This window comes from Triticum dicoccoides, chromosome 5A, assembly GCF_002162155.2.
Source record: "Triticum dicoccoides isolate Atlit2015 ecotype Zavitan chromosome 5A, WEW_v2.0, whole genome shotgun sequence".
Lineage (NCBI taxonomy): Eukaryota > Viridiplantae > Streptophyta > Magnoliopsida > Poales > Poaceae > Triticum > Triticum dicoccoides.
The window spans coordinates 665644678-665663946 of record NC_041388.1 but is presented as its reverse complement, the minus strand read 5'-3'; the positions used below and the strand labels follow the sequence as shown (position 1 = coordinate 665663946).

At 48.8% G+C, this 19269-nt stretch overlaps 2 protein-coding genes and 1 non-coding gene across 3 annotated transcripts; 2 read left to right on the top strand and 1 right to left on the bottom strand.

Moving 5' to 3' along the window:
- The first annotated feature begins 8009 nt into the window (after nucleotides 1-8009).
- On the top strand, nucleotides 8010-11339 carry LOC119303931 (probable LRR receptor-like serine/threonine-protein kinase At1g12460). Its single transcript, XM_037581089.1, has 2 exons — nucleotides 8010-9558; nucleotides 9642-11339. The coding sequence occupies exons 1-2, from the start codon at nucleotides 8366-8368 to the stop codon at nucleotides 11122-11124; spliced, it is 2676 nt and encodes an 891-aa protein (XP_037436986.1). The 5' UTR covers nucleotides 8010-8365; the 3' UTR covers nucleotides 11125-11339.
- Nucleotides 11340-11448: 109 nt separating this feature from the next.
- LOC119303932 lies at nucleotides 11449-12998 on the top strand. Its single transcript, XM_037581090.1, has 2 exons — nucleotides 11449-12395; nucleotides 12567-12998. The coding sequence occupies exons 1-2, from the start codon at nucleotides 11712-11714 to the stop codon at nucleotides 12600-12602; spliced, it is 720 nt and encodes a 239-aa protein (XP_037436987.1). The 5' UTR covers nucleotides 11449-11711; the 3' UTR covers nucleotides 12603-12998.
- A 249-nt stretch (nucleotides 12999-13247) lies between these two features.
- On the bottom strand, nucleotides 13248-13321 carry TRNAN-GUU. The gene has a single exon. It is a non-coding gene; the product is annotated as a tRNA-Asn (tRNA).
- Between the last annotated feature and the right edge of the window lie 5948 nt (nucleotides 13322-19269).

Below are 19269 nucleotides of genomic sequence, written 5' to 3'. Positions count from 1 at the left end.
TGTTGATCATATCTACTATATGATTCACGCTCGACCTTTCGGTCTCCGTGTTCCGAGGCCATATCTGCATATGCTTGGCTCGTCAAGTATAACCTGAGTATTCTGCGTGTGCAACTGTTTTGCACCCGTTGTATTTGAACGTAGAGCCTATCAAACCCGATCATCACGTGGTGTCTCAGCACGAAGAACTTTCGCAACGGTGCATACTCAGGGAGAACACTTCTTGGTAATTAGTGAGAGATCATATTATAATGCTACCGTCAATCAAAGCAAGATAAGATGCATAAAAGATAAACATCACATGCAATCAATATAAGTGATATGATATGGCCATCATCATCTTGTGCTTGTGATCTCCATCTTCGAAGCACCGTCGTGATCACCATCGTCACCGGCGTGACACCTTGATCTCCATCGTAGCATCGTTGTCATCTCGCTAATCTTATGCTTCCACGACTATCGCTACCACTTAGTGATAAAGTAAAGCATTACAGCGCGATTGCATTGCATACAATAAAGCGACAACCATATGGCTCCTGCCAGTTGCCGATAACTCGGTTACAAAAACATGATCATCTCATACAATAAAATTTAGCATCATGTCTTGACCATATCACATCACAACATGCCCTGCAAAAACAAGTTAGACGTCCTCTACTTTGTTGTTGCAAGTTTTATGTGGCTGCTACGAGCTTAAGCAAGAACCAATCTTACCTACGCATCAAAACCACAACGATAGTTTGTCAAGTTGGTGCTGTTTTAACCTTCGCAAGGACCGGGCGTAGCCACACTCGGTTCAACTAAAGTTGGAGAAACTGTCACCCGCTAGCCACCTTTGTGCAAAGCACGTCGGGAGAACCGGTCTCGCGTAAGCGTACGCGTAATGTCGGTCTGGGCCGCTTCATCCAACAATACCGCCGAACCAAAGTATGACATGCTGGTAAGCAGTATGACTTATATCGCCCACAACTCACTTGTGTTCTACTCGTGCATATAACATCAACACATAAAACCTAGGCTCGGATGCCACTGTTGGGGAACATAGTAATTTCAAAAAATTTCCTACGCACATGCAAGATCATGATGATGCATAGCAACGAGAGGGGAGAGTGTGATCTACGTACCCTTGTAGACCGACAGCAGAAGCGTTAGCACAACGCGGTTGATGTAGTCGTACGTCTTCACGGCCCGACCGATCAAGCACCGAAACTACGGCACCTCCAAGTTCTAGCACACGTTCAGCTCGATGACGATCCCCGGACTCCGATCTAGCAAAGTGTCGGGGAAGAGTTCCGTCAGCACGACGGCGTGGTGACGATCTTGATGTACTACCGTTGCAGGGCTTCGCCTAAGCACCAGTACAATATTATCGAGGACTATGGTGGAAGGGGGCACCGCACACGGCTAAGAATATGATCACGTGGATCAACTTGTGTGTCTAGGGGTGCCCCCTGCCCCCGTATATAAAGGATCAAGGGGGGAGGGTGCGGCCGGCCAGGAGAAGGACGCGCCAGGAGGAGTCCTACTCCCACCGGGAGTAGGATTCCCCCCCTTTCCTAGTTGGAATAGGATTCGGGAGGGGGAAAGAGGAGAGAGAGAAGGAAGGGGGGCGCCGCCCCCCTCTCCTTGTCCTATTCGGACTAGGGGGGGGGGAGGGGCGCGCGACCCAGCCCTGGCCACCTCTCCTCTCTTCCAGTAAAGCTCACTAAGGCCCATATACCTCCCGGGGGGTTCCGATAACCTCCCGGTACTCCGATAAAATCCCTATTTCACCCGGAACACTTCCGATATCCAAATATAGGCTTCCAATATATCAATCTTTATGTCTCGACCATTTCGAGACTCCTCGTCGTGTCCGTGATCACATCCGGGACTCCAAACAAACTTCGGTACATCAAAATGCATAAACTCATAATATAACTGTCATCGAAACCTTAAGCGTGCGGACCCTACGGGTTCGAGAACAATGTAGACATGACCGAGACACGTCTCCGGTCAATAACCAATAGCGGAACCTGGATGCTCATATTGGCTCCTACATATTCTACGAAGATCTTTTATCGGTCAGACCGCATAACAACATACGTTGTTCCCTTTGTCATCGGTATGTTACTTGCCCGAGATTCGATCATCGGTATCTCAATACCTAGTTCAATCTCGTTACCGGCAAGTCTCTTTACTCGTTCCATAATACATCATCTCACAACTAACTCATTAGTTGCAATGCTTGCAAGGCTTATGTGATGTGCATTACCAAGAGGGCCCAGAGATACCTCCCCGACAATCGGAGTGACAAATCCTAATCTCGAAATACGCCAACCCAACATGTACCTTTGGAGACACCTGTAGAGCACCTTTATAATCACCTAGTTACGTTGTGACGTTTGGTAGCACACAAAGTGTTCCTCCGGCAAACGGGAGTTGCATAATCTCATAGTCATAGGAACATGTATAAGTCATGAAGAAAGCAATAGCAACATACTAAACGATCGGGTGCTAAGCTAATGGAATGGGTCATGTCAATCAGATCATTCATCTAATGATGTGATCCCGTTAATCAAATAACAACTGTTTGTCCATGGTTAGGAAACATAACCATCTTTGATTAACGAGCTAGTAAAGTAGAGGCATACTAGTGACACTCCGTTTGTCTATGTATTCACACATATATTATGTTTCCGGTTAATACAATTCTAGCATGAATAATAAACATTTATCATGATATAAGGAAATAAATAATAACTTTATTATTGCCTCTAGGGCATATTTCCTTCACATTGGTCCTGGTTCGTGCCAAGAACCGGGACAAATGGGCCCAGACGAACCGGGACCAATGCCCACGCGGCCTCGGCCAGCCCCTGGGCTCACGAACCGGGACGAATGCATCCATTGGTCCCGGTTCGTGGCAGAACCGGGACTAATGGGCTGGCCGGGCCCGAACGAAAGCCCCTTTTTCTACTAGTGCCTTGCCCATGTATATAAAGGAGGGGGGAGAGGCCGGCGGCCAGGAGGGGCACGCCATGGGGGGAGTCCTACTTGGACTCCTAGTCCAAGTAGGATTCGCCCCCCCCCCCCTTTTCCTTTCTCCACCGAAGGGAATAGGAAGGAGAGGGAGAGGGAAAGGGAAGAGGGGTGCCACCCCCTCCTCCTTGTCCTATTCGAACTCCCTAGGAGGGAGGCGCGCGACCACCCCCCGCGGGCTTCCCTCTCACTCCCTTAGGCCCATGTTGGCCCAACACTTTCCCGGGGGGTTCCGGTAACCCCTCGGTACTCCGGTAAAATATCCGAATCACTCGAAACCATTTCGATGTCCAAAAACGACCTTCCAATATATGAATATTTACCTATAGGCCATTTTGAGACTCCTCATCATGTCTGTGATCTCATCTAGGACTTCGAACAAACTTTGGTCACCAAAACACATAACTCGTAGTACAAATCGTCATCGAACGTTAAGCGTGCGGACCCTTCGGGTTCGAGAACTATGTAGACATGACCGAGACACATCTCCGGTCAATAACCAATAGCAGAACCTGGATGGTCATATTGGTTCCTACATATTCTACGAAGATCTTTATAGGTCAAACCGCATAACAACATACGTCATTCCCTTTGTCATCGGTATGTTACTTGTCCGAGATTCGATCGTCGGTATCCTCATACCTAGTTCAATCTCGTTATCGGCAAGTCTCTTTACTCGTTCCGTAATGCATCATCCCACAACTAACTCATTAGTCACATTGCTTGCAAGGCTTATAGTGATGTGCATTACCGAGAGGGCCCAGAGATACCTCTCCGATACTCAGAGTGACAAATCCTAATCTTGATCTATGCCAACCCAACAAACACCTTTGGAGACACATGTAGAGCATCTTTATAATCACTCAGTTACGTTGTGACGTTTAATAGCACACAAGGTGTTTCCTCTAGTATTCGGGAGTTGCATAATCTCATAGTCAAAGGAATATGTATAAGTCATGAAGAAAGAAATGGCAATAAAACTTAACGATCATTATGCTAAGCTAATGGATGGGCCTTGTCCATCACATCATTCTCCTAATGATGTGATCACGTTCATCAAATGACAACACATGTCTATGGTTAGGAAACTTTAACCATCTTTGATTAACGAGCTAGTCAAGTAGAGGCATACTAGGAACACTTTATTTTGTCTATTTATTCACACATGTATCAAGTTTCCGGTTAATACAATTCTAGCATGAATAATAAACATTTATCATGATATAAGGAAATATAAAATAACAACTTTATTATTGCCTCTAGGGCATATTTCCTTCACATATGTTGTGGATTTATTAGTATAGTTTTTTTGTGAATGAAAATTTGTATTACTCAACCACCAAGATTACAATCAGTAGAGGCTAGTTCAACTACTACAGAGGGGCCAGAACCAATCCAAGTCATAGTTCTACCCTCAGTTCGAGCAAATTTTGTTAGGCTATCACTAACCTTATTTTATAAGCGGCTAACATGAGTAATACAATTTTCATGAAGGGACAAGTGATATCCAATATCTTTAACTAAAGAAGCATAAATGGATCTATCTTGGTCTCATCATTGGATCATCTTAACTATAACTGAAGAGTCCATCTCAATCATAATCCAAGAGATCCCTCCGTTAGATTGCCAAGGACAATCCTTCCATATAGGCACTCAACTCTGCCTCCAACGCTTCACGGCACGAGAATAAATTCCTGCAAGCAGAAAAGATGATACTACCATTGGAGTCCCGAAGTACCATACATGCTCCTGCCCTGTTATCAGCAAAAGATCCATCTGCGTTCAGTTTGACCCATCCAGCCGACGGAGCAACACGATGGACTCACGCTCTGAAGCGGTTCCTTGTAAAGCATATGGTCGTAATAAATGACAGATTTTCCTTCCACGGGGTCAATATTGGATTCACCTTGATTACTATTAAGGACTCTAGATAGCTGACGGGAAATTTCTTGGACACTTCAAGCGGAGGTGGCTTTTTTAGATGAACTCACATTCCAAATGAACCAACAATACCATAAAGTCATGAGCAGCCTGCTTCTTTCAATCTCATGTAGGGGATCCAACACTTGGAATAACCATTCCTTCCCAGTATTCATAACCTGATCGACAGTCCGAAGATGCCAAACATCTGTCATGTATTTCCAGTATTCACGAGCTCTTGGGCATCTACAAGATGGGTGGAAGTTATCCTCAGGTTCTAAACCACACACAGGGCACATACTAGTAGTCTCAAGTGTTCTCTTGTGTTTATTTTTCCAGGTTGGTAGGGAGTCCGAAACAACACGCCATGCAAAAGTTCGAACTGTAGGTGGCACTTCAGCAGACCAAATGTTCTTCCACAGCACCCTTCGGCCATCTGGAGCTAAACTTGAGGCCGTGTCAATGGCTCTATTTGCTTCTTCGAAAGCGAAATCATATGCACTTTTTACAAAAAAAGACCAAGTTTGCCCGCCCCCAAGCCAAAGTATCCGCATCATGCCTTGGAGATGCTCTAATTTTCAGAATCTCACTCACATCGCAAGGCAGAAAATAGCTGGCCAGTAGATCCATGTTCCATGACCCATTGTCATTTAGGACCTCAGAAACAAAGCGAATACGATAGTGTCGTTGAGGAGATATTGGTTTAAAAGAATGTGGTCTTGAACTCGGAATCTAGTTATCCCTCCATACCCTTATACTTGATCCAATACCAACCCTCCACACGAGGCCTTTCTTGAGCAACCGAAGACATAAGTGATTGCTTGACACGAAGATGAGGCATTGCCCGAAAAACTTTATCTTCAAGTTTGCCTTCGGGGTAATACCTGGATTTAAGCAACCGGATGCAAAGGCTATTCGACCTATCAATAAGTCTCCATGCTTGGTGCCCTAGGAGTGCTTGGTTGAAGAGCCTATAATCACGAAAACCAAGTCCGCCTTTGCATTTGGTTTGAAGCAAATATCCCATGCCTTCCAATGTACTTTCCCGCGCCCTCTTTTAGACCCCCAATAAAAGTTCCTAACCATTCTCGTTAGGTCATCACAAACAGAAAAAAGAAGCTTATAAACACCCATAATGTAAGTTGGGTACAACTTGGGCCACTGACTTAATTAAAACCTCTCTGCCAGGTTGTGCAAGCCACCCATCTCCTTATTGGATTAACCTCTTCGTGAGACTTGCTTGCAAATTTTGGAAGCACCCCTTAGTCATACACCCTTCTGGAGTATGGAGCCCAAGTATTTCTCTTCAAACGCTGGCATAGTGACATTTAACACAGCCCTAACATCCTCCTAGTTGGCGATCAGGCATTCTTGGCCAAACATAATTGAACATTTGTTAAAATTCAGACTTTGTCCCGTGGCACTTCCATATAAGTCGAACACCCCCTTTACCTTTACTGCTTGATCATGGGTAGCTTCAAAAAAATAACAATGTATCATCCACAAATAGCAAATGTGAGATCCCAGGTGCTGTACGACAAATTTTGATGGGAATGATATTTCGAACATTAACCTCATGTTTCAAGATGGAAGATAGACCGGCAACAACAAATAAGAATAAGAACGGTGATAGTGGGTCACCTTGCCGTAGCCCTCGCGACGGGTGCAAACAAATCGAAGAGGGTTCCATTTAATTTAACTGAATACCTCATCGATGTGGCACACGCCATTATGCAGTCCACCCAATGATGAGAGAAACCCAACTTTTGCATCATTTGCTTCAAGTCTTCCCAATAAACTCTATCATATGCTTTTGACATATCTAACTTGTATGCACAAAAAACTCTTTGACGGACGCGGGGGGCTACGACCGTGGTCGCTGGGAGCGGGAGATAGATAGAATGAGGGCAGGATTGTGAAAATACGCTGGGCCACTTGTTTTTCATTTCCTGAAGCTGACATTAGAAAAGGAAGCGCGAAAGGGAATTAACAGTGATATGTACTCCTACTAGTAGTTGTAGTTTTCTGGAGCAGATATCGTGGTCGATTCAGGCCGTTTGATGGAATGGCATGGCATGCATGCCAATTGTCAAGAGACGCATCAAGCTCGGCAGAGAAAGAGAAAGGAAGCTCTCGACAGAGACGTTAGCATACCATAATGTCTCTTCTTTTTAATCAAACCCTGAGCCGAGTTGAGCCGAGCTGCAAGTGTGGCAGTCAGTGGCGCCCATGATTTGTGAGGATGATTACCGTTCTCTCTGGCTCTGGGGTTTGTAACGGAATCATTGCCGACAGAAAGGCACGCGGCTTCCAACGAAAAGCGCGCCGCCTCTGGTCCACGCCACCACTCCGGCTGCCTCCCTCCCTGCCGGTTAAACTATCCGGCCACCGCGCGCGCCGTGCATAATAAACAGCCACTGGAGACTGGACCAACCAAGGTTACCGATCGGCGTGGGCACTTATACGTTACACACTCTTGATAATTGCTGGATCGGCGTACATGCCGGTACGTGCGCGGTACTGGCACGACGGGCGCACGCAACCACCACCTAATCATCGTCATACCGAGGCATGTGTACCAGCACGTACACGCGTGTCGTGGCGTACGCAATGCAATGTAATGTACCGTACCCACGCCTGCTGCTGCATGCTTAACGACGGACGGAGCAACGTCGCGGCCGCCGTGCTGCGCTCCGCTCCAACGAAACGAAGGAGCAAAAAAGAGTGGGGAACAGCGGTCCGGACAGCGACGGAGCCCGCGTGCCGCCGATCGCCAGCGAGCCGGAGGAGGAGATTCCCCCACACCCACCCACCTCCTATCTGCTGCTATGCCCTGCCGCCCATGCGCGGCCAGCGATCCACCCGGTTCCCCACCCAAACCTGCGCTTTGCCTTTGCAGTCGCGACGCGCCTGGATGAACAATCCTCGTCTGCCTTTCAAAAAAAAAAAAAAACAATCCTCGTCTGGGCCACACGCGCACCACGCCTCGCCGCCCTTTTCCCAACCCGATCTCCCCCATCATCATCTCACCTCCCCTCACCCTAGGCTTGGAGGTTTGACCCCTCCCTCGCCCCGGAAAGAAAGCAGTTTTTCCGCCTAGATTTCAGCATTTTCCCAGGTAAACCCCCGCGTACCCCGTCCCGGCGCTGTGCTGCGCACCGGACCAACCCGACCGGACCGACGTCAAGCGTCAGGCCATCGCCCGGCCGGCGCGCAAGTACTGGGGAAGTGGCAGTTGGTTCGCCGTGGCACCCGCACATTAACGCGCGCCACCCACCGCCACCTACTCACCGGTTAACCCCCTCCCTTTCTTTCTTTGGACTATACTTAGACCTCATCACTCCCACTGTCCACCGGAGCCGATCCTCGCCCGGACCCCGGAGGAGGAGCTAATGCGCGCCGTGCCGCCGCCGTTGCTCTCGCGATGACCCCCGCCCGCCGATCCCTCGCGCCGCTGGCGCTGCTGGCTCTGGCAGTGCTGCTGCATTGGGCCGCGCCGCGGGCGCTGGTGGAGGCGGCGACGCCGGCGGAGCGGCGGATCCTGCTGGACTTCAAGTCCGCCATCACCGCGGACCCGGACGGCGCGCTCGCGTCCTGGAAGCCCTCGGGCGACCCGTGCGCGGACTTCGCGGGGGTCTCCTGCGACCCGGCCACGGGCGCCGTGCAGCGGCTGCGCCTCCACGGCGCCGGCCTGGCGGGCACCCTCGCGCCGTCGCTGGCGCGCCTCCCCGCGCTCGAGTCCGTCTCGCTCTTCGGGAACGCGCTCTCCGGCGGGATCCCGCCGGGCTACGCCTCCCTGGCGCCCACGCTCCACAAGCTCAACCTCAGCCGCAACGCGCTGTCGGGCGAGATCCCGCCCTTCCTCGGCGCCTTCCCCTGGCTCCGCCTGCTCGACCTCTCCTACAACGCCTTCTCCGGCGAGATCCCGCCGGGGCTCTTCGACCCCTGCCCCCGCCTCCGCTACGTCTCGCTCGCGCACAACGCGCTCCGGGGCGCCGTCCCGCCCGGCATCGCCAACTGCTCCCGCCTCGCCGGCTTCGACCTCTCCTACAACCGCCTCTCCGGCGAGCTCCCCGACCAGCTCTGCGCGCCGCCGGAGATGAACTACATCTCCGTCCGAAGCAACGAGCTCTCCGGCGGCATCGCCGGCAAGCTCGACGCCTGCCGCAGCATCGACCTGTTCGACGTCGGGAGCAACCGCTTCTCCGGCGCCGCGCCGTTCGGCCTCCTGGGCCTCGCCAACATCACCTACTTCAACGTCTCCTCCAACGCCTTCGACGGCGAAATCCTCAACATTGCCACCTGCGGCAGCAAGTTTTTATACTTCGACGCGTCGGGGAACCGGCTCGCCGGCCCGGTTCCGGAGAGCGTGGTGAATTGCCGCAACCTGAGGGTGCTGGATTTGGGGGCGAATGCTCTTGCCGGAGACATACCACCAGTGATCGGGACATTGCGGTCGCTTTCCGAGCTCAGGCTCGCCGGCAACACAGGCATTACCGGTTCAATTCCCGCCGAGCTTGGAGGAATTGAGATGCTTGTCACACTCGACCTTGCCGGCCTTATGCTCACCGGAGACATCCCGGTGTCCCTGAGCAAATGCCAGTTCCTGCTTGAGCTGTGAGTGTTCGTTCAGTACTCAATTTCATCCAATTCGTCCAATGCTTTGATGCATGATGACTAACTGAACTGAATCATTGCAGGAATTTGTCTGGCAACAAATTGCAGGGAGTGATCCCGGACACCCTCAACAACCTGACTTACCTCAGGATGCTCGATCTTCACAAGAACCAACTCGACGGGGGCATTCCGGTGTCGCTTGCTCAGCTCACCAACCTTGATCTGCTAGACCTCTCAGAGAATAGACTGACTGGGCCAATCCCCTCAGAACTTGGGAACCTCTCTAAGCTGACACATTTCAACGTGTCCTTCAACGGTCTCTCCGGCATCATACCTTCTGCTCCGGTCTTGCAGAATTTCGGCAGCACAGCCTTCATGGGAAACCCATTACTATGTGGATCACCATTGAACAATCTGTGTGGTGGACAGCGAGCAAGACGATTGTCAGTCGCTATCATAATCGTCATTGTCGCTGCAGCGCTCATACTTATTGGGGTCTGCATTGTCTGTGCTATGAACATTAGGGCCTATACAATGAGGAGTAAGGAGGAGCAGGAAGGGAAGGAGGACGAAGAGGTGCTGGTCTCCGAGAGCATATCCGTCGGATCTCCAGGCCAAACTGCCATCATTGGAAAGTTGGTGCTCTTCACCAAGAGCCTGCCTTCAAGGTATGAAGATTGGGAGGAAGGAACCAAGGCACTGGTTGACAAAGACTGCCTTGTTGGTGGAGGGTCAGTTGGCACGGTGTACAAGGCCACCTTTGAGAATGGGTTGTCCATTGCCGTGAAGAAACTGGAGACACTCGGAAGTTTGACAAACCAGGATGAGTTTGAGCATGAGATGGGGCAGCTTGGTAACCTCAACCACCCCAATCTGGTCACATTCCAGGGTTACTACTGGTCGTCCTCGATGCAATTGATCCTGTCGGAGTTTGTGACCAAAGGGAGCTTGTATGACCACCTCCATGGGAACCGTCGTCGCGCGTTTTCCAGAAGTAGCAGCGGAGGTGAGCTCTCCTGGGATCGGAGGTTTAAGATTGCACTTGGAACGGCGCGTGCACTCGCATATCTTCACCATGACTGCCGACCACAAGTCTTGCATCTCAACATCAAGTCTTCAAACATAATGATAGATGAAGAATATGAAGCCAAGCTGTCTGACTATGGATTTAGAAAGCTGTTGCCTATTCTAGGTAGCTTTGAAGTGAGCAGATCTTATGCTGCCATCGGGTCCATTGCCCCGGAGCTAGCATCCCCGAGCTTGAGATACAGTGATAAGAGCGATGTATTTAGCTTTGGGGTGGTGTTGCTTGAGATTGTGACAGGGCGGAAGCCAGTGGAGAGCCCTGGGGCTGCTATACATGTGATTTTGCGCGACTATGTCAGAGAGACACTGGAGGATGGTACTAAATCGGACTGCTTCGATCGGAGCCTGAGGGGATTCATTGAAGCCGAGTTGGTCCAAGTGCTCAAACTAGGCCTGGTATGCACTTCCAACACACCATCAAGCCGACCAAGCATGGCGGAGGTGGTGCAGTTCTTGGAATCTGTTAGGACTAATTCTTGATGTTCTGCTATCTGGAACATAGTAGCAGAATAGGATGTTAAAACAGGAAAAGGGTTTTCTGATTTTTTTAACAGATGAAGATCACATTTCTTCTTTAATTCTTTATTATTATTATTGTGGCCCCAGTCCTTTTGTAAATGTGTTTAGATTTGTCTGCTCATTATCTATACTTTTTTTTAGATCTGTTTGCTGAATAAATGGCTATTTTGGTCGAATCACTAATTCCTCAGGATCTCCTCTTACTAATTTTGTACCAAGTAGATATCCTCCTTTTATCTATGCATGCATGCAAAATGCCAATGCAAGAGCGACCGCTCTGATTGGGAAATGGGAACCTTTTATCTTCATGGTCAGACCTAAACACTCCTTTTATTTGTGGGATCCAAAGAGGAGTTGTTATTGTCCAATGGTGTATCAACTTTTATCAAGCTTGTAGCTGCAGGTTCAGCAAAGGGAACAGTTGAACTAACATTTTTGAAGCAGGGGCAGCTCATCTAACCCACAATATCCTTCCCTACATATACCAGCACTAAATACAAGATTTGCAGCAGTCCAGATTTCATCCCCAACCCACCAATACATTCCAAATGGCCGAGGAGTTCGAGCTGCCTGAATTCAACCCGAGGGAGCGCGCCAAGCAGCAGATTTCGGTGCCATTTCTGTGGGAGGTGAAGCCCGGCGCGCCGAAGAGGGACTGGGCGATCTCCACCAAGCCATCACCCACAGTCTTCTCATGTCCATCCCCGGCCAAGCTTGTTGTCAGCGTGCCATTCCAGTGGGAAGAGAAGCCTGGGAAGCCCCTACAAGACATGTCACGCTTCCATGCACCGTCCGATCGTCATGCCGGCTTTTCGGTATCTCCTTACTCACTGAACCCTTTTGTGGCCGAAGATGATGAGGAGTACACGCTGGGGTTCGACCTGGAAGCGTTCGGGTTTCCCGACGACAGCAAGGCGTCCACCGGCGCCGCGGATTATGCGGACGGGTCGAGCCGCCATGGCGCCTGGTACTCGTTCTCAGAGTCGGAGGACTACAGCAACTCGAGCGGGAACACCTCTGCCCGGGAGTCCCAGTTCCCCCGGGCGCCGTCGGAGCGGAGCTGGGAGGTGGCCAACGATGATGACCATGAGCTGACCACCAACCGGCAGAGCCCTCTGAGGAGCGCCTTCACGCTGGAGGAGCTCATGATGCTGAGCCGCAAGCTGGGCGGCGGGCAAGGGTTCCCGGCCGATGTCAGGAAGAAGAGCCTCTCCCCCTCGCTCTCCTCCGTGGTAATAATGCCGTACACACTTCACACTTCTACACTGAGCTTTGCTTGATTAGTAGTACATCTGCACCAGTTAATAGTTAATTGGACAGACTACACTGTGCCCCCAACTGCTCCTGTTAATGGGCAGTGATTTGTTTGTCTGTCCCTCATGTTGCTCTGCTGTTCTTTCCAGGAGCTCATCAAGAAGTTTTTAATTGTGTGTTCTTAGTGAGTGGGCGGCTCCGTGGCTGCTGCGGGCACATGGGCGAGCTGTACCGTGTGCGCATGTGCGTGTGGGTGTGAGGTCTGAGTGAGATCCCTGCATCTGATTGATCGGGGAAGAAGCTCTGCGAGGCTGGATTGCTTGCTTGCTTGCTGGGAAGTAGAAGCCTACTTACTAGCTGGCCTGCGTGCTGGTGCTGTACTGTTGTGTTGTGTCTCCGAAGGAAGGAATCTTGTACTCTTTTCCCGGTGTTTGTTTCAAGATAAACAAACGCTGGATTTCTTTCTGTATCAGGTTGCTGTTGCTTCTTGTATATGTGGAGATTCTGCTTCTTGTTCATTTGTGCATCTGTTTGTTTGAGACGGAGCAACAAAGATTTTGTGGTGGATTATTTTGCAACTAGCTCGATCTGTTTTGTTAAGTAGAATGTATATATACATGCACATGCACATGGTGAGGAAAAGGAAGATAACCAAGTTCTCGTTCATATTCAGGAATCTTTTCTGTGTGCAGCCCAATGCTAACTTGTAGTGGGAATTTTTAGTAGGATATATGAGGGAAATGATGATAAAAAAAGGTGATCCAGACACAAGGCTGTTGGAATTTGGAAGAAATATAAAGATGGAGATAATAAAAACATGACAAAAATATCGCTAGAAGGAGGGCTCGAACCTCCGACCTTGTGGTTAACAGCCACACGCTCTAGCCAACTGAGCTATTCCAGCTTTGGTAGCTATAGCACCAGAGACTTATTAATAGTATATTGATCTATGTCTACCGAACAAGAAAGTTGCTAGGACACTACTTGACACGGGCGCATGTGCATGACCGCACCCGCTGACACAAAATTGCACTGGCCATTGCCACGGGCACGAAGCATTTTGAATTCTCCCTCAAATCTTCATAACTCCCTAAAAATCATTATTTTAATTTATCTAAATAGTCCTTTCCCTAAAAAATTTAACTCCTCAAAACATCGAGGGTAAGGCATCTCCAGGTCTTGATAATTCGATAACGCCAACTCATTAGCATTGTACAAACCATAACTACATTGCATACATACTATAATACGTACCAAATCGACGTCAAACTAGCCCTTGGATCGATCTACATACTAGTACATGCTAAATACTACGTAGCTCTATTTACCATGGAGGCGGTTAAGGCCCTGTTCGGTAATCACCTGCTCCTGGAATCTGCGGAGCGAGAAAACTGCAACTCCGATGTTTTAAACTGCAGCTCCGCCAACTCCTCTCCCAGAGTTATGGAACAGAGTGATACCGAACAACGCCTAAGATACTCATCAAACTTTAAACCGAAGCCGCTGTCCTAGTCGAAGGATGAGTTGAAAGCGGATGGGACATCGATCACCCCACGGGAGGCGGCGATCTCGTTGTCTTGACGGTGGCTAGACCAGATGGCTTCTTCTCCTTCTCCTTGTCCTCTGAATCATCTAGCAGCTCGTTGAGCTCACTGTAGTATGCGTTGTTCTCAGCGTCATGGCGAGCGAGCTTGGCGCGGTTGTCTTAGACCGCACACTCATCTTGGATGGATCCAAATAACGCCGTGTCGATAGTGATGTACTCGTGGTCGATGCACTCGGCCTCCCGGTGCTCTTCCGTCACCTTGTCCTCCAGCTCTTCCGCTCGAGGGACTATACCCCCATTTTCCAGGGAGCGAGCTTCAATGGAGGCGGCGTCGCCCAGGTCCCAAAGAGGCGGACAACGACGACATCATAGTCACACGCCGTCTCCTCTGTCGTGTTGAAAGTCCTAAGCCATTGGCGGCCGAAGTCCTTGCAACCAATCAAAATGTTATTTTCAAAAGCATCTTGGTGCTTTTTTCACGTTCTCCATGAATGTCATCCAATGATGAAACTTTGCAATCAATCAAAACGTTTGCCAATGTTTTTTTTATCTTTTTCAATTCTACTCTTCACCCGAGCTCACATGAACTCGGGATCAGAACAACACTTTCGGTCCAGCAAGTGAAGGATACTTTAGAGGTACAAAAGCTATATTTTTAGGGGCTATACGTTTTATGAGAGCAAGATAGTGCTTAACTCCCTAAAACATACTTTATCTCCTCAAATGTAGCTGTTAAGGGATATGCTAGAGATGCCCTAACTCCTTAAAAGAGCTACTTCCTACTCAAATTTTAGCAGGATAGGCACCCCTCATAAACCGACAAACCTACCCATGCAGCGCCTCATTTTTGGGGGGCTAAAAACTCAGCCACCTCTCACCTCCTCCCTAACAGCACCTTAGATCTTCCCGTCCTCCTTAACGACCCCTGTGCACCCTGATCTCCCCATACCTTCTTTCGTCCTGATACGTCTCCAACGTATCTATAATTTTTGATTGCTCCATGCTATATTATCTACTGTTTGAACATTATTAGGCTTTATTTTCCACTTTTATATTATTTTTTGAATAACCTATTAACCGGAGGCCCAGCCCAGAATTGCTGTTTTTTTGCCTATTTTAGGGTTTCGAAGAAAAGGAATATCAAACGGAGTCCAAACGGAATGAAACCTTCGGAAACGTGATTTTCTCATCAGATAAGATCCAGGAGACTTGGACCCTCTATCAAGAAAGCCACGAGGCGGTCACGAGGGTGGAGGGCGCGCCCCCTGCCTTGTGGGCCCCTCGAAGCTCCACCGACGTACTTCTTCCTCCTATATATATCGACGTACCCCCAAACGATCGGGGACGGAGCCAAAAACCTAATTCCACCGCCGCAACTATTTGTATCCATGAGATCCCATCTTGGGGCCTGTTCTGGAGTTTCGCTGGAGGGGGCATCGATCACGGAGGGCTTCTACATCATCATCCAAGCCTCTCCGATGAAGTGTGAGTAGTTTACTTCAGACCTACGGGTCCATAGTTAGTAGCTAGATGGCTTCTTCTCTCTTTTTGGATCTCAATACACTGTTCTCCCCCTCTCTCGTGGAGATCTATTCGATGTAATCTTCTTTTTGCGGTGTGTTTGTTGAGACCGATGAATTGTGGGTTTATGATCAAGTCTATCTATGAATAGTATTTGAATCTTCTCTGAATTCTTTTATGTATAATTGGTTATGACGGTGTCCTGGACTAGGGGGTACTCACCACGTCGTCTCCCGATCTATTAGATTGGGCCGAGGACCCCCATGGCCGTATACTCATGGGCCAGTTCGGACAACTGCCGCATACATGGAAGATTCCACAAGACTTGGTGATCAAGACAAGGACTCCTCCCCACCGGCGTATTCGGCTAGGACTCTTGTTATCCTAGGCCTGTGGTGCATTATATAAACCGAGGCCAGGCTAGTCGATAAACAATATATATATACAATCATACCATAGGCTAGCTTCTAGGGTTTAGCCTCTCTGATCTCGTGGTAGATCTACTCTTGTACATATCATTAATATTAATCAAGCAGGACGTAGGGTTTTACCTCCATCAAGAGGGCCCGAACCTGGGTAAAACATTGTGTCTCCTGCCTCCTGTTACCATCCGGCCTAGACGCATAGTTCGGGACCCCCTATCCGAGATCCGCCGATTTTGACACCGACATTGGTGCTTTCATTGAGAGTTCCGCTGTGTGATCGGCAAAGGGATCAATGGCTCGCCCGCTGGTCAACTGCGACGCCGACATCTTCGTCGCCGGCTCAACTGGTCACCTTGGCTCGACCGAGGACCGTGCTCCATCTCCGATCGTCATATTTGGACGGGAGCCTTCTTCAACATCAACTCCGATCTCTATCATGATCATAGAGGAGTCATCCATGGAGCTCGAGGGCTCAACGTCAACATTGCCCTCGGGCGACCGTGCTGTTTTTATGGACAGCGAACTTGTATTCGCCGTCACCACCTCCTCGAGCGTCGATTTGACGATTGCTTTGATTGAATAGTGCGGAATTACGTCTACAACAGCCATGCAAAATTTCGTCGAGTTCCGATGGAGGAATCTCCGACAATCTACGATATACCGGAGCCCTGTCAAATCTGGACGGGAATCTGGACGAGTTTAGGGCGTGGTCTCCAGAACCCATCTCGGAGGTACTTTGGAAGATCCAACCGTTCATCTACTGCAGAATTCCCATATCTACCACCCTTCCAAATTTCAGCTCGATCCGACGGTTCAAACTCCGGGAACCTTCCGATGAGTGGACCAATTTTCGGATCCGTTTTCTGCGCGAATACGGATCCGACCCGAATTCATGTTTTTTTTATGAACGTGATATTGGACAACCTTTTTAGAGGAATTCTCTTCTAGGGTATTGTGCGTTGTTTTTAAACACGTGCCCGTAAAATTTTAAGCCTCCCATGAGGTCATCTTCATCATCATGCTGGTGTCAAACCAGTCCGGCAATATTGCTCCAAGGCTGCCGACCTGCGCTAGACACGGAGTCACTTTGTTGAGCCGAGCTCAACTTCTTCGGATCATCATCTCGGCAAGCCGAACAAGAGTCCGGCATCACGAAGGATAAATCATCACCAACATCGCCGCCCCACAGATTACACGGAGCGGGCATACCGGCATCGCCGCACGGTCACTTCATCAAGCCGGCATCGACCATGTCACGACCTGCATCGGCAGAGCCGCACTATTGCTTCTTCAAGCTGGTGTCCATCATGCCGACCTACTTCGACTCATCGGCTGACATCGAGGCTTCAACATCTCAGCTGGACCGGGGGCTTCGCCATCTCTTCACCAACCTACTTCGGAGACTTCGGCGTCACTAGCCGACCAGCTCCGTCATGTTAGCTGGACTGAGGGCTTTGCCTCGGCAAGCCAACCTTTGCCAGCATCGCCATGCCGTCGCTTTATCGCCCATCAGGCAATGGGTGTGCGGATCGAGTCCCAATTTTGGGAATCACCTTTTTTCGGATTGCTACAACGGGAAAGTATCTAGTGCTCCCAGGCTTGGGGTGCTCCCGGTGCTCCAAATGTCCGAAAAACATTTTTAAAATGTTCAAAAAATTCTGAAAAAAATGCGGTAGATCGACGGAACATCGATGTCTCTTGTCACAAAATTTCAAATCAAAATTCGAAACATTGCTCGAGATACAAAAATGACTAATTTTTGTACATAACATAAGTTGGGCTTTAGTTTTGGCCCATTATCACATTGATGTCAAATTTGTCATTTTTGTATCTCGAGCAATGTTTCGAATTTTGATTTGAAATTTTGTGACAAGAGACATCGATGTTCCGTCGATGCACTGCATTTTTTTCAGAATTCTTTGAGCATTTTAAAAAATGATTTTCGCATCGGAGCACCGGGAGCACCCTAGGCCTGGGAGCACTAGATACTTTCCAACAAATAAACCAGGTGCTATTAATCCTACTATTTTTTGCTTGTTTGGACTCATTTTCTCAATGAATTATTACTCTGGTTTGTCCATCATATGTACGCAGGTCTATATGGTGGCCGCATTAACGAGGCCACATGGTGGTTCGGTCACTTTCTGTATATAGTCCGGCGAATGCCGCATTCGGAACTCGGACCGACCTGTGAATTCAGGCTTTACCACGCCTTTACCGCATCACGCCGACGCCCGGCATCGACATTGACTTCGGCGCCAGGCCATATTTCTTTTATTACTCACTTTGCATAAAATATTTATTATGCAATGATTTTTTTAATTACTATTATTACTATTATCTCCGGTTTGCACTATTTTTTGTGCACAAGAAAATGATCCGGGGACTTCGGCGTCACTCTGCCGGTCTGCATTGACCGTGCTATGTCACCACTTCGGCGTGTCGAGCTCTCTGCTCCGCCACCTCGGGACCGTCTTGGGGGATGGAACCTTGTCCCACATAAATCTCGGACCGTGTCATCAATGCCGAACATATTAACTAGCTAAGTCGCTTTCATGCTCAAAGTTTTAATTTTTAACTTGTGTTCGGTTCGACCAAACATTATACTTTTTTCAAAAAAAAGTTGCTTGTAAAAAATCTCCTTGTCAAAACTTTGTTTGTGGCATGGAAATTCAAATACCCCGTTTACTTGGGGGCTTCCTTCATGAAGCTTTTTCCTCTTGCATATGATTATACTTGTACGGCTTCGTTCCTTGTTCGTGTATTACGCCACAATATGCACCATATTGACTTAAGCGATTTGCAAGCTGGGTTGCCTGGCTCCTGTGCTTACCCCTACGTTCCCGATTGTTCGACTAGGGAGTAAAGGGAGCACCTCTGCGATTGTCACGACCGGGTCCTCCGAGCTCTGACCTCAGACTAGGTGAAGCCGAAAGCTAGCGCTCTTATTGTTTTCAATCATGGTCGGCACACAACGGAACTCATGAGTACAAAAAATCTATTGCACAAGTCTCATAGCAATAATGAGCACCGAAGAAAGGTATCGGTGGGGGTACTATTTTCTTCGAAGATGCTTCTTACACTTCGTCTGTAATATAGCATAACTTCCCTGAGCGCGCTTTGTCTGTTACAACATTATGGCACGGTTGCCTGGTTATTGGAAACACTGTCGATATTCTCGACAGGTGGAGTACATAACACTTTTCGGTCCTTGACCGAAGAGGGAGAAGCCGACGGTCGGTTAAGACACGTTTAAAGTTCGGTTGAACAGAGATATGATATAAGTACTTCGGTACATACAATCATTATACATAAAATTCTTTTACCCAAGTCACTTGGGGGCTCTTAAAATTTATATGA